General features: G+C 42.3%; 1 protein-coding gene across 7 annotated transcripts in view; it reads left to right on the top strand.

The window, feature by feature from the left end:
• Positions 1–15,697, top strand: part of RAD51B (RAD51 paralog B) — a 37,620-nt gene that overhangs the window by 15,350 nt on the left and 6,573 nt on the right. For all 7 annotated transcript variants that reach the window (XM_085889402.1, XM_085889404.1, XM_085889405.1 and 4 more), the window contains exons 4-8: positions 2,662–2,772; positions 2,885–3,021; positions 6,814–6,933; positions 10,931–11,114; positions 14,005–14,071. In XM_085889402.1, the coding sequence (XP_085745528.1) occupies positions 2,662–2,772; positions 2,885–3,021; positions 6,814–6,933; positions 10,931–11,114; positions 14,005–14,071 (619 nt within the window). The remainder of the gene's footprint in view (positions 1–2,661; positions 2,773–2,884; positions 3,022–6,813; positions 6,934–10,930; positions 11,115–14,004; positions 14,072–15,697) is intronic.

The following is a 15,697-nucleotide window of genomic DNA, read 5'->3' on the forward strand; positions in this document are numbered from 1 at the left end:
TCAATTTTTCCCGTGGTGCGGTTTCAGAGATACAGAGGTCCAAAGTTTTTCTGTTTTTCCAACATGGCTGCCACACCACGTTACTTATGACGTCATAATTATCATTAAAACCTTCCACATGAGTAGTTGCACCAATGGTGAAAATTTTGTCTCAATCTGACAAGCGGTTGCGGAGAAAAACATGAAAGTTCTGTGCGGCAAAACAAACAAACGGACAAACAAACAGACTGACCCAAATGCAATTCCCTCTCCTTCGGCGAGGGTAACAATGTCATGAGGAATTATACAATATGAAAGCTAAATGTTCAACTGTTTTTGAAATACCGCGTACACAAAAGTACATGGACAGATGATCGGTCAGTCGGACGGGGCTCATTTTTATGTTCCCGTCTCCAACCTTGTCGGAGGGCCGGGGGACAAAAAGTTATTGCAATGGGCGATAGCAGCAACACAAGCAGGGCCGGACCATGGTTGAGCAGGTGGCTTCACTTAGTCGATCCGACAAGGGATAAAGGGGTCCATACCAACGTGGATCCACTCGGTAACTTCCTTGGCAGCTTCAGGTGGGTTGTGTCAAAGAATCAAGTTCCAATGAACATCAGCAAGAAAAGAACGCAAGCCATCCCAGTCGGCCTTGCTATATTGGAAGACGTTTTGACGGGCAGGATGAACAACAGTTGATGGTGAGGAGTAAGAAACCGGAACTTAAATGTTGACATGATCAGTTTCCGAGAGGGGAAATTTTTTATGCAGCACAATCCCTCGGATGTGAGCACAAAAATAGATCGAGAAGATCCAGGTTATCAGTAACCCAGTCAAGGATTTGAGTCGGAGCTGAAATTATCTGAGTAAGGTCATGGGACACGGCAAAGTTAAATGCACTGACACCAGGAGCATCTGTGCTGTGAAAGTGAGCTAACCATTCTTTGTGATAAACATTGAAGTCAGCATTAAAGGTCTAAAGACCAAAATATTATTTGGATGTCGATAAATCGCCATATCAATACTATCGGTTATTGCGTCGAAAATAGCGCAATTGGGCGATGATGGAGATCGGTACAAAAAAATAGACGATGGAATGCAAAACTGCCAGGTGAAAGCACATAAACTCTTGTGTCGTATCATCAAGGGAGACCTCACGACCAAATGGGAGAGTGGCCTATCCATAAATCATGAGAAGGTGGAAAATCAAGTCTACGGAGGACGTAGCCACGCATTACAAAATATTCAGATAACATCTGACTGTGGAGATGAGTTTCACAAAGAGCAAGCAGATCTGGAGAGTTCAATTGCAAGAAGGATTGCATGGCAGAGAAATTGCCACGAACTCCCCTGGTATTAGCATAGCAAATACTTCGCGGCATGGGCTTTGGTAACTTTAGTGGCGAACCTCGGAATGCAAGTGGAGATCAGGTTTCATTGGATTGAATCGTGATAATTATTGAAGATGTAGAGGAAGAAGGAACATTAGTTTAGCAATATACACGTCGCATACAAGGCTGCAACAAGGGACATCAAGTGCCCAAATGAACCCCCCAGCCAGAGCAGAGGCACCCTGATGGCCTCAAAAGCAACCGCAAGTAGATGCGCAAGTCACCGTCCATCCAGAGCCATGGCAGTACAACTACCCTGGCATTTTCCGCCCGATGATGGATCAGCCTCTTGACGCATTACGGTCGAGTTTGTGATCCTGTCCTTCTGACCGTTATACTTCCAGTGTAATAACTTTACGAGCTAAAGTGCATGTTGCTTGCATTTCCCTGTGTCCTACTAAAGCTTTGTCAGCTAATTTGACATAAGAATGAAGATCATTGACTGGTACCTCACCGTGATGTACAAAGATTGAATAATAGAGATCAGCCAGTTAAAATCGGGTTGTCCTGTTTATCATTGGCATTTGAACCCAGGCGAGCTTGTGATGTGGGGAACCCAGGCTGAAATCCCACACGCCGTTGTTTCTTTGTCCATTGTCTACTCATGTCCTTTGAATCCAGGTGAAAGTACACTCGTGATATTTACCTCCACCATTGAAGGTGATATTTACCATCGAACGCTTTCACCCCGTCTTTGTGTTTTTTGTTTGTTTGTCTGTGAGCAGGATATCTCAGAGGTATGGACGGATCCGGACGAAACTTGGTGGACATGTTGGGTGTGTGACAAAGATGAATCGATTTCATTTTGTTGAAGATCCGGATCCGAAAATTTTTTAAAATTCATTTAATAAATTATTCTTCACTATTGAGAGATGATTGGGCCAAAAACGATACGTAACATGATATTTCAAAAAGTTGTGGAAGAGTTACGACAAAACTAAGTGGGTTTGTTGATTCGGTGACAAGAACAAGCTGATTAGGATTCGGTTCAGGTTCGGATTGAGATCCGGCCCATCAGTGGGTTACAAAACGTTAACTGTTCAGCCTGGCGTCGGTATGCGCTCCACCAAGTGCTGTTCTAGTTACTCGTATATTTGTCCTTCCTGTGATTTCTGTTCAAGTTATTTTATGGTTAAAAAAAATTTTAATGGCAAAGGGAGTGCAGACCATTTATTAACATGACATGTTTGTCCAAGGACATTTGCTGATCAAGTGTTTATGTTTGTGTTGTACGTTTTTTTTTTTTTGTTTGTTTTTTTTTTTGAAAACATGTCTTTGCTCTCATCAGGCACTTGAAATAAAACAGCAACACAAGCAGCAGTCTGCTTTTTTACCTACATCTTTGGCATCTCTGGATAATGCTCTGTGTGGAGGTCTTGCCTGCGGTTCTGTCACAGAGGTACGCCTTTGTATAGCTTGCAAAATGAATCCAGAATAATTTGGTTGATTTTTACCAACAACTCACTGAAATAGTTGCTTCTGAACAGTACCATGGTTGTTCACTCGCATAGGTGTCAGGGCCACCGGGCTGTGGTAAGACGCAGCTCTGCATGATGCTGAGTGTACTGGCCACTCTTCCGAAGAGAATGGGAGGTTTGGACAGCCCCGTCATCTATATTGACACGGAAGGAGCCTTTTCATCATTGAGGTGAGCATGTTATGGGGATAACCATTCACTTTATTTTTAAGAGACTTTAGACCAAACGTTCTCGGTGTTTGCATATGCTTTGCTTTGATTGAATCACTTCCTCTTACAAGCAATCTCATCTCCAGCACCACAGGTATGCATGCACTCATTGCACAGCACACTCCTGAAAGTTAATTTGCTCCGACTAAAGTGTACGTAGTGCGTTATTTGAAAGTGCAAGTCGTGAAGTCCGAAAGACCTGCTCTGCTGCTCTTGCACATCCTCTATCTGCTTTTTTCACCCTATCGTTTCCCCTGCTTATCTTCCATCTGCTTGGAAGTCAGACAACATCACTGCATTGCATAAAAAGTGGCAGACATGGATCCCCTTAACTGCAGAACTATTACCTTACTTCCAATCATCAGCAAGGTTATGGAATCCTTCCTTTTCTCCAACGGCCATTCAGATTCAGACCAGGTCACTCTACCTTGGACATGCTGCTTCTACTCTCCCAACAATGAATGGAGGCCCTCAATCTCAGACATGAGATGAGGGCTGTCTCTCTTGATGTATCTCAAGCATGCGATACAGTGTTTGCATCCCACCTTGCTTTCCAAACTCTCTGCCTATGGAATCGAAGGCCACCTCCATACATGGTGTCAACCTAATATGAAAGGCCAACTTCCCATGCTTTTTGGCACAGTCTGTAGGCCAAGGCACGATGATATTGACACTATTGACTGCCTACGTGACTCATTGGATCTTGTCAACAATTCTTCTAAGTGAAGAGAAATCATATTTGATTTCTGGGAGGGTGGTATATTCATTCCCAGACGTTCTGCATCACTGGAAGCTGCTGAGAATCTTTTGGAGGCTGCAAGTAAGCAATGGGCCGGATCATCTTGTTTGGACACCAACAAGAAGAAGCATTCTTCTAGATCTGGTCTTCACAAATAACACAAGTATGATCAGTCAAGTTACAGTACGGTGTGCTCTTAGTAGTGGGGAAACTTAGCTAAGTATAGCATAACAATTGTGCATTTTATGAGGAATGCACCAAACTTGGCACACTAGTAGCCTATCATATTATGAACAGATTTGGATATTGGGCCATCTCAAATTCAGCCGCTGATGGCTGTGGCAGCCATTTTCCACTGCCATCAAAAATTTTGAGATGGCCCAATATCCAAATCTGTTCATAATATGATAGGCTACTAGTGTGCCAAGTTTGGTGCTTTCCTCACAAAATGCACAATTGTTATGCTAAGTTGCCCCACTATAGTGATCACCATGTGGTGATAACATCTCTTGAGACATTACACAGGAGGAACAAACGACCACTTCACAAAGTCTACCTACGACACAAAGCTGACTGTGACAAGATAAATGCAGACATTAAATAAAACCAGGACACCCACAGGCCGTGAATGAAGAAGGGGCTTATGTGCAGGAAAAATGGGATGGCTTTGAAAATAAAATAAAAGTCATGAATGATCGCATCCCAAACTAGAGGAGGAGCACTCGGTAGAGTGCAAAACCTCAGACACCAATACTGCAAGGTCAATCAAGTGAACCTGATATCCTATTCATTCAATTTGACGTCAACAGTGTTCACAGAGTTATAGTTTGCAACTTTCCCTTTTACTTTTAACTTTTACATACTCAATTCATTCGTCATAACTAGATTCCTTGAGACAGAAATTGATTTTACGTGGGTATATCCACCTGAAGTTCCAAAATCGGCCGCAATTATAATTTTGGCATGTTTTTTGTTGGAAATCACTTATAACATGTAGAAATGCAAAAAAAAAAAAATCGAAATTTTGTTGAAAAAAAGTTGCAAAAATTTTTTGTTTCTCTAAATTTTTTTTGTTGGGGGGGGGGGTTGGAAATTACTTAAAACATGTAGAAATGCAAAAAAAAAAAAAATCAAATATTTTTTCAAAATGGCCACCATAGCGGCCATATTGGATTTTGGACCAAGTTCAAAATCTAATGGCATGATCCTTGGACCATACCTAATCCCCCACCAAGTTTCGTCGAAATCCGTCGAGGAGTTTTTCCGTAATACTGTTCACAAACAAACAAACAAACAGAAAGGGGTGAAAACAGTAACCTCTGATCTTCGATGGCTGAGGTTAACTAGAAAGACACTTGTTAAGAGTGCATACCTTTGCCAGGCTGAACATTTTACGTTTCGTATCCTCCTGAGAGGCCGGATCTGCATCCGGAACTGAACCAAAGTCGAATTGGCTTGTTCTTGTGACCTAACCAACTCATCCACCTAGATTTATCATAACCCGTCCATATTGTTTTGTGACATCGTGCTGTATATCGTGTTTTGTTCCGATGTCTCATTTGTGGAGAAGTCCTTTAAAAATGCTTGTATCTTGATCCGGATCCAGACCTTAACCAAAAGCTAATCAATTTGTCCTTGTCACTCACCCATCCTGTCCACCAAGTTTCGTCTGAATTCGTCCTCAACTTTTGAGATATCGTGCTCACGGACTGACAAGCAAACAGGGGTGAAATCTTAAACTCCGTCCACCTTTTAAAGGGAATAAATTGACGACAAATAGGTGAGACCTATCCTGGGTTAACCGGTCACAGATCAGAGGAGACTGTGTGGGAAGAAACAAATAACACACTGCCTTCAGGAAGTATTCACACCCCTTGACTTTTGTCACATTTTGTCGTGTTGCAGCCTGAATTTAAAATGGATTCAATTTAAATATTTTGGCACCAATCTGCACAAAATACCAAATGTCACCAAGTTTTGGACGGATTATGGCAAACCTTGGTGGATGAGTTGATATGTATGTGTGTATGTATACACACACACACACACACACACACACACACACACACACACACACACACACACACACACAGTATGCAGTATACACATTTCCTTTTTAAAAATTTTTTAAGTTATTACTAATTAGGTCATCTCTTCGAGCATGACCTAATAATATTGTTGTTGAGAGGAGAGGTGACGATCCGTCCGTCCGTCCGTCCACAATGAAGTTGAAGCGGGAGATCTGGTCATGAGTGATCCTGATGGAGGTCGATGAGACGGAAACGATGGTATGACTTTCAAGGTCACCGAAGGTCAAGGTCACGAGGCCTTTAAAGTTGCGAAAATGACGATTTTCAAAATCTATCTCCTCCTACATTTCTCAAGCAATCTTGAATTTGATTTTGGCATATGAATCTATGGGACAATATCTAAATTTGGTCGGGCCGGATTTTCGATATTCGCTTTCGTTTTCGTGTCACGTGACTTCAAAGTTGGCAAAAAATGCGAAAATGACGATTTTCAAAATCTATCTCCTCCTACATTTTCAAGCAATCTTGAATTTGATTTTGGCATATGAATCTATGGGACAATATCTAAATTTGGTCAGGACGGATTTTCGATATTCGCTTTCGTTTTCGTGTCACGTGACTTCAAAGTTGGCAAAAAATGCGAAAATGACGCTTTTCAAAATCTATCTCCTCCTACATTTCTCAAGCGATCTTGAATTTGATTGTGGTATATGAATCTATGGGACAATATCTAAACTTTGTTGGGCCGGATTTTCGATATTCACTTTCGTGTCACGTGACTTCAAAGTTTGCAAAAACTGCCCGAACCTTCAAGAGGCTATATATTTTCTCGCAGAGATGACCGTCACTCCCGCACGGGGGTAATTTTTTTTCTTTCTTTTCATTAGTTACTGACATGTCTGCTTTGGTAACTTATAATTGTCACCCAGACATTTGCTTGCTTTTTGCCTTTATACCCACAGGTTTTAACTTTTTATGTCTTAGGTTGATTGAGATTGCTCAGAGGCGCTATTCAGAGTACTTTGCTTGTCAGAAAAGACTCCTTGAAATGACCAGCAGAGTGCATTTGTACAGGGAGTTCAGCACACAACATATAATGGACAGGTATGTTATATTTTGATCTGTAATGTTGTCCCATACCTCGATTATATACCATATCCGAATGAAACTTAAGGTTGGCTTGTTTGTGTTCTAATATGAACCCATGACTTTTGATGCTGGAAACAAAGTTTCAAATCCCAAATACAACACATTTGTACTGATGTGTATAACCATTCCTTTCATGCCATGATGTGTATAGGGCTGCTGAGGCAGTTTCATTTTTCTGAGGAGTAAAATCCTGGACGGGTCACCACTCCGACGCAGGATACTCGAATGGCTTCTTACCCCAGTAAGCTGGTACTCATTTTGCCAACCTCGGAAGGATGACAGGCTGAGTCAACCTACCTGGGGTTATTTTAAAGGCACCACAGGGGCTCAAACTCAAGACCTTAAGATCTTAAGCCAACCACCTTTACCATTAAGCCAACACCAGACTTTTTGTACTAATGTCCTTGAAATTAATTTAAAAGAGCACCGTTGTCTACTTACCTTTGTCGTGAATGTGATTTTTGTATGGGCTCCTCCAAGAGCGTGTGATCACTCTTAAAGAAATCCCACGATCACTTTTAAAACAATTGATTTTGAAAAAAAAATTGAATTTTTTGAAAAAAAATTGAAAAATTGAAAAAATTGAATCAAAAAAATTGAATTGAAAAAAAAATTTTGAATGCTTTTGATCGGTATAGTCGGATATGCAACTCTCACCCCATCCCCACGGCCCTGGTGTCACTCCCGCCCTGTCAGACCTCTGTCCTCTCCAGCCCACCATAGACGCACACAAGTTCTTTTCAGAATCCCACACCTGGTTACCCTCCCCAATTCTAAGTTGAACGCTCACTTCATTCCTTCATTCTATGTTTTCGTCTCTGGAATTGACTTCTTGTATCTGTAATTCTCTTGAGCTTCTCTGTTCAGTCCTTCAATAATGCTGCCCATCAGCACCGTGCTTTTTCCCATACCAATCGCTAGACTCTTCAAATTGCTGATCCCCTTCTCCACCTGTTTCCTTTCTGCTTCTTTTTTTTAAATTTTTTTGTATGCAGGGTCAACACTCGTGGAAGAGCTAGTCCATTGTCGGGATCAGAACATAACGGACAAAAACAGGATGCAAATTACGCGTGCATGGTGTGGACAAGATGGATGTAGAAGGAAACTCCAGGGAGAGAAAACTGGAAAATTGGAAGTAGGAAATATTTGGGTGGGGTTAACTCAGGTAGAAAAGATCATGGTTTTGAATGAGGTGCAGAGCAGACAAACATCTCAGAAAAACAAGTAAAAAAAAAAAAAGACATAAAATGTCATAGCCCCCATTGTTTTAGTAATTTTGCTGCATGGAGTTAAAGGGATAGCCCATATTAATTTTATGTACAACTAAAATGGCCGCCAGTCTACCAGTCGGCCATCTTTGATCAGATCGCAAAATATAGTGAGTATAAATATAGCAAAATATAGTATGCCATTATGTGTTGTCCTTGTGCCAAGTACAAATAAAATCAGTTCATACATGTCCGAGATATGGTGACGGACACACGCACGCATGCACACACGTACGGACACGGAAATTGAGACCAAATCCATAAGCCCCCGGTTCGGACTAAGTCTAACAGTGGCTAATGATCCTTTTTAAGAAGAGGAAGAGACATATGTCATGGTGGAGAATAACACATGTAGCATTTGTGAAAGAGATACGAGGATTTAAAATTCATTCTTCGTATTGAGGAAATAGAAACAAGATACCCGGGAATACACCCAGGACTAAGCAGTGCAAACTTTGTAACCGAGGAAGGTCTTGGGGTGGGGGAAAGGCCATTGAGGCCTTGGAAATACGAAACGAATAGCACAAAACAATGAACGACTTAACATGAAACATTGCACGGGATGAAACGGCAATACGTTGACGAATGACAAAACACAACAACTCCAGTTCGGAAAACTCAGCTTTGGTGAGGTGAAACCGGGCAGCTCAAAGTTAACCATACACGAGTGAAGAACCCAAACCGGACGTCCGATTCCTTCATGTACGACATCGTTGTCTTCTGTTCCCCTTTTATCTTCTGTCAGTCTGTGAACCTGATACCCTCTGTCATTTCCTCTCCCATGCGTCTTGATTTCTGCTTTCAAAAAAATGTGGAAGAAAAAAAATTAACAACAAGATGTCACACTCGTACCAAAGGAGGAACACAACAGTAAGGCTGTGTTATAATCATCCGAGTCTCCCTCTATTTTATCCGAGAGGCATGTGGGGAAAATGAGGGTAAAAGGAGGGATGGCACGGGCAGAGAAAAATGAATGCAGCCACAAACTGTCAATCACAGAAGTGGAAGGAAAGACTGGAAACTCAGAAAGATGAGGGCTTGGGGAGGGTTAATTGGGGTGGAGAAGTTCATGGCTGTAGATAGATGGGGGATGACCTGAGATGGTGGTGAACAGCTGTTTTGAAGTGTTGTAGGGAAGAGTGGGATTGAACAGATTGAGTAAGTTTGTTCCACAGGTGGGGGGAGAGGAACAAACGAGTGGCGTGAGCAGTGAGTTTGGATTTTGTGTGTTTCCCCATAAGGGGGTTATACTGGCAGACAGCATGCGCCATGTGGAAACCTCTGGGTTGGGAGGTGGTGGGGCAAACCACGGAGAGGGCAGGTGTAAAACCAGAAAGGAGGCAGAAAAGGACAGAGCTGCTTTGTCTGGGTGCGATTCCTGACCGGACTATAAAATTGTCAAATCAGTTCTTCGTTGGCAGAGTATTACTTTCATAATTCAAGAACAACATAATTTTGTTCCGTTGACAGGCATTGTGCACATTTTCGCTGATCTGTCATTTCGAGATATGACAATACACATCCACATGAATCACTTCATTTTTATTGTTACTTCACACAAAGTTTACATTTCACAAATTTACTTTTGGATCACCCTGTGTGTGCATGAAATTGCAGAAGAACTTGATGTCAAGAGCAGAAATGTGAAAACGATCATTGATTCTCACTGGAAATCGATTAATGTTGGTATGAGGTGGTTTACCAAAGGAGTTGATGTTTGATCAACAGGTAACTCATCCGGCCATTGCAACGTAGCTCCTGGAGCGGAACGATAGGGAGGGAAGGAGAGTGAAGATATCGGTTCCTGTCACTTAACAAAATTCAAGCTGAACCGTCAGTCAAGATGTTTATGGCAATATATTGTGTTTCGGGACCTCAATAGTTTAAATCATGTCGAATTTCATGAACTTGGTAAAACGGACATTGACTGGCGACATCGTGAAATTGGATGGCGAGGGGTTTACTGTCTCGGTATGTAATGTTATTGCCATGATAATGCTTGCCCTCACACAGCAAATGTGTACACTGCTATACTGGAGGAGAGATGGGTTGTGGAGTTTGGAATCACCATCTGTATAGTCCTCGTCACCTCGTTATTTTCATTTCTTTTGGGCCCACTCAAATAACACCTTGGTGGCTTTGGGTGTACGAACGATGAAGATTTTAAAGGACACTGCTTGGAAACGACCACACTCCCATTCCTGATATTTGTACGTTGATTATATCAAGGCACTACTAAAGCCTTGTGTTGGCTTAACGGTTATGGTGGCTGGCATAAAATCTTAGGGTCTTGAGTGTGAGCCCCTGCCATGCCATTAAATAACACCAGGTGGCTTGACTTAGTCTGTCATCCTTCCGAGGTGGGAAAAATGAATACCCGCTAACTGGAAACGGGGAGCACAGCTTTAGCGGCAGAGCCGCGCTTGCAGAAATGATGCAACATGCTGCATACGAAATAACAATAAGGCACCACTGCATTTATTGCACAAGTGTGTTCATGGAGTATAGGTATACCTTGAGAAATAGGTGAAGTTTGATCAAATCCATTGTACAACACTTTTATTATTTTCTCGAATTAATAAAATCCACATTAACCTGGAAGTATCCTCGTAAAAAAGTGAATTATGAAGGATTATGCCTGCCATTTTCGGATGGAACATGGTGTGTGTGTTCTGACTGTGCAGACTACAGGTGTTGGAGGAATCCTTGGTGGAAACAGGAGCACAGTTTGTCGTGTTGGATTCTGTTGCATCAGCTGTTCGTCAAGAATTCGATTCCCGACTCCCCTTTAGTTTGGTTCAGAGATCGAAGTTCCTGGGCCAGCAAGCAGCCTTCCTCAAGTACCTTGCGGAAGAATTTTGTATCCCTGTAAGTGTTATCTCGTCTTGGATCAATCGGCTTACTTTGGTAATCAACTTTTGTAGGATACCCACAGATAAGAATATTGGAGTTTGCAGTTGAATTCTGTTGTTTCGGTTGTGTGCGACACTTTTGTTTTCAATGAAGTGGAGACTTGTTTTTTGAAGCATGAGGCATGCCTTCCCATCGCGTCACTGTTGGACTTGATCAAAAGGCGTCATGTTGTACTTCACAATCATATTGTGAATCTCAATGAGGATGTAAAATGAAGTGAACACGAAAAAAAAGGATCTTTTACAACATTTAATTGTTGTTGTGGCTGTAGTTGTTTGTGTGCTCCTTCCATCCTCTTCTAAAGGGTTCCTGCTGTTGTAGAAAAATAAATTTTTACCTTTGGAACCGCTACATTAAGCTCCCATTCCTGCATTTTCTTCCTCAATTCCAGAAAGAGGGCTTTCAAAACAGGAATATTATGATTGAACAGACACAATATTTTGTTTTAAGTAAATTGATTCTTTACTTTTCAACTAAGGAAATCGATTTTAGCTTTCCAATGGTACCATTTTTTATGATTCAACGACGTCAGGAACAGCTACATTCAAGCTCGAGATCTTGCTTCTTCCTTCTCGATCTGGGAAAGATGGGCTTTTAAAACGGGCATCTCTGTGATTAAACGGACACCAAACATTGTTCCAAGTAAAATGATTAATAGCTTTTCAATGGCATAAAAAAAAAAAATCCAAAGGTATTTACTTTCTTCTCTGTTACATATTTTGTGGGTGATCCATGCCTACCAGTTTTCTTATCCAGCCGTTACCAAGTGAGCGCCCGGGGGTATTGCCTCTATTTTTTATACGCCCGATATATATATATATATATATATATATATATATATATATATATATATATATATATAAATATATATATATATATATATATATAATTTTTTTTTTTTTTACCCGTCCGTCCGTCCATTCCTGTCCGCACTCTAACTCCCAAAGTTTTCAACTTTCACATTTCATATTTGGTACATAGGTACAGACTGTGGAGATGGTGTGTCGTGACATACGTTCGTCATCTAAAGTGGTTGCCATGGCAACCAGGATGCTGTTTTCCATGTAGGAGCACAATTCTGTATATAACTTCTTGTTCTTCATTAATTGACGTGTTTGAATATATAATTGTGTGTGTGCGCGCGCGCGCGTGTGTGTGTGTGTGTGTGTGTGTGTGTGTGTGTGTGTGTGTGTGTGTGTGTGTGTGTGTGTGTGTGTGTGTGTGTGTGTGTGTCACAGAGACTTTTTCGGGCCTATATTGTGCTCACTTGCGCTCTTGTTATTATTCTAGAACAGCAGGAACTGTTTAGAATGGAGTGTGACAGATGTACGTGCGCACACACACACACACACACACACACACACACACACACACACACACACACACACACACACACACACACACACACACACACACACACACACACACACACACACACACACGCACACACACATGTGGATGAACACTTTTCCTTTTTGTAATAGATTGTTTTCTGCCATTAATCTGGAATTCTTGAAAATGTGTCCTTTCAAAATTGTTATTATTATTATTTATTATTATTTTGCTTGTATTCTTTTCCAAAGGGGCTGTCACACTTTGACGTTTTAGCCAGCGTATGGCAAGGTATCAAAATGTATGCAAAACGCTGGCGTACGCTGAAGTATTGATATTTTTCCCCATTTTTGGACGTATTCATAACGAGTTGGACGTATGCATAACGTATTAGTAACGTACACAGAACGTTTGAATCACATATAGATAACTTGAACCAACGAATGCTGAGAGTGTTATCGGCGTTCACAACCTATGCCCAACGACAGTCTAACTTATGCATAGCGCGCGGCAGCGTATCGCCGACGATCATGTGGCGTAGGCTATTCATAGGCTGCGGCTCGACGATTCAAATCATAACCGCACTAGACATCGAAGTGTGAAGCCGCTGTCACACCTTGACGTTTTAGCCAGCGTATGCCGACGTATGAAAAATTTGCCGAACCAAGCTGGCACACGTCGAATACGTTATGGGTAAGTTTTGCATACGTTAAGAGCAAGCTGGCATACGTCGACAAATTTTCAGCATGTTGAAAATTTCTCGACGTACTCTGCGTATGACACACGTTCCGCATACGCTGGCATAAGTTGTAGGCACATTACGCGATCGTTGACACATGTCGACATACATTGCTTGTAAGTTACTCATAAGTCGTAACCCGTCAAGCTAATGGTTAGCGTCATTGTTCCAGACTCCCTGTTTTTTTTTTTTCTTGTTTTTTTTTTCTTCGGTATGACGGTGATGTTGACACTTCGATTTCTAGTGCGGTTATGATTTAAATCGTTGAGCGGAAGCCTATTAATTATATTATATTATAACCGCACTAGAAATTGAAGTGTCAACATCACCGTCATACTGAAGAAAAAAAAAAAAAACAGGGAGTCTGGAACACTGACGCTAACCATTAGCTTGATGTGTTTCGACTTATGAGTAACTTACAAGTAACATGTGTCGACGTGTGTCAACGATCGCGTAACGTGCCTCCAACTTATGGCCAGCGTTATGCGGAACGTGTGAGTCATACGCTGGCATACGTCGAAAAATTTCAATCATGGAAAATTTGTCTAACAGCTCGGTGTACTACGACATATGCCAGCGTGCTCTTAACGTATACAAACTTACCCATAACGTATTTGACGTGTGCCGGCGTTTTAGCCAAATTTTTCATACGTCAGGCATACGCTGGCTAAATCGTCAAGGTGTGACAGGGCCTTGAACGATATATCCGTGGTTTGTTTCTTGTATACCTTTGGCGAATGCAGCAAATTTTATCTTCTTTTGTTCTTATTTTAGATTTTGCTGACGAATCAGATCACAGTAAAATTTAACGATCGCCCAACATCTACTTTGGAGACGACAGGTGAGCAACAACAAGTATCAGAAGAAATTAAGTGCTTGATGTTCTTGGTTTGTTTCTCTTATTCTAAAACGTGTTGCATTGATATAGCTCAGCATCATTATCTTTAGTAATATCAGTGTGCAACACACCGATTTGAAATTAATGTTGCTCATGAAAAAACATTGTATAAATAAATGTGCCACACTTACACTAATTATTGCATTTCTGCTGCTTTTCTTCACAATTAGTCAATATAGATATGAATGCAAATCAACTGTCCATCTTCATCTTTCTTTCCTTGTGGTATCTGTGTGGGATAGGGGTAGGAATACAATTTGTGACATCCTTTTTCTTCTCTCCGAGCACTAATAGTCACAAATGCCTTTTCTCCACCTGATAATGCATTCTTTCTCCAATCTCAGCTGAGCCATACAGGTTCTGCATCCGCAACATCTAGAAACTAGAGAGTTCATAGTACACCTTACCCCACACCGCCTTGAGAAACAAGGACATGGGCAGTCTACAAACGGCAAATTTGATTGGTCGTGATGACATAAAATGCCCAAGTACTGCTAAACAGAAGGGTATTGAAAGTGCAAAAGAGGCGACATGTTCTACAGTGTTCAAGTATACTGTTACGGTTGTGGAAATTTGCAAACCACCATTCAGGTCCCATAGGTGAGATATCTCTGTAAGTACATGTGTAGTTAGCCCAAACCCGTTGTATAGAGGGAATTTATGTGATCCATCTGGTCTGCGACGCTTTGAGTTGGCCATTTTTTCTGTTCTATCTTTTATTTCAAACAAACAGCATCTCAACAACCACGCCATCCCCACCACAGCGCCAACCACACTACAACCACGCCACCTCCACCATCTATGCTACCACATCTTCACCACTCACCATTCAGTAGGCCCTGTGCGGTTACGATCTCCGGGAAAAAACAAAAACCAACAACGATGCTCGGGGGTTTTCCCGCCTGTTTCTCCCGTCAAAATTCTCCGCGCTCGGTGTGGGGGAGGTGCGATCCGAGCAGGGGTCAAAGGTCATGTAAAGGAGGGGTCTGATTTTGGGGGAATAATTCCCTGGCTCTGAGCCAAGACTGACGGCCCCGGCCCCCGCACGGCGCGGGGTGGATGGGGAGCGAGAGGTCACGCCCCCCTTCGAGAGGCTTCTCCAAGAAGCTCGAAGGGAGGCGGGGCCGAAAACGGGGCGGAGCGAAGGGCGGAGCCCCGCGCTACAAAAGGCGGACAGGACAGACCTTGGAGGGTTGTTGGTCGACAGTTGTTGGTCGAGGGTTGGTCTTCATGTTGGTCTTCTGGTTCATGGTCGTCTTCTGGTTCGAGTCGCGAGCTTGTTGTTCCTGCCTTGCTTCTTTGATCCGTGCGCGAGCGCGGAAAACAGCGCCGAACAAACCCCGTCCGTTTCCCCAAAACCCCATCCGTACCGTCGAGCGGACCACACGAGCGACACGCGGCACAAGCTCACGGACCACGCCGGAGGGGCTCGGAGTTGCGGTCGCAAAAGGAGGGCTCGACGTGATCAGGGAAGTCGCACTTCCATTTTCTTTTGGGGTTTGGTGTAAATGTCTGTGGGTGGCGCCGTCCGTCAAGTAGTATTGTTTTAAGTGTTGCCGTGTGTTAGCA

This window comes from Eptatretus burgeri, chromosome 7, assembly GCF_056783735.1.
Source record: "Eptatretus burgeri isolate ZD-2024b chromosome 7, Ebu_testis_v1, whole genome shotgun sequence".
NCBI lineage: Eukaryota > Metazoa > Chordata > Myxini > Myxiniformes > Myxinidae > Eptatretus > Eptatretus burgeri.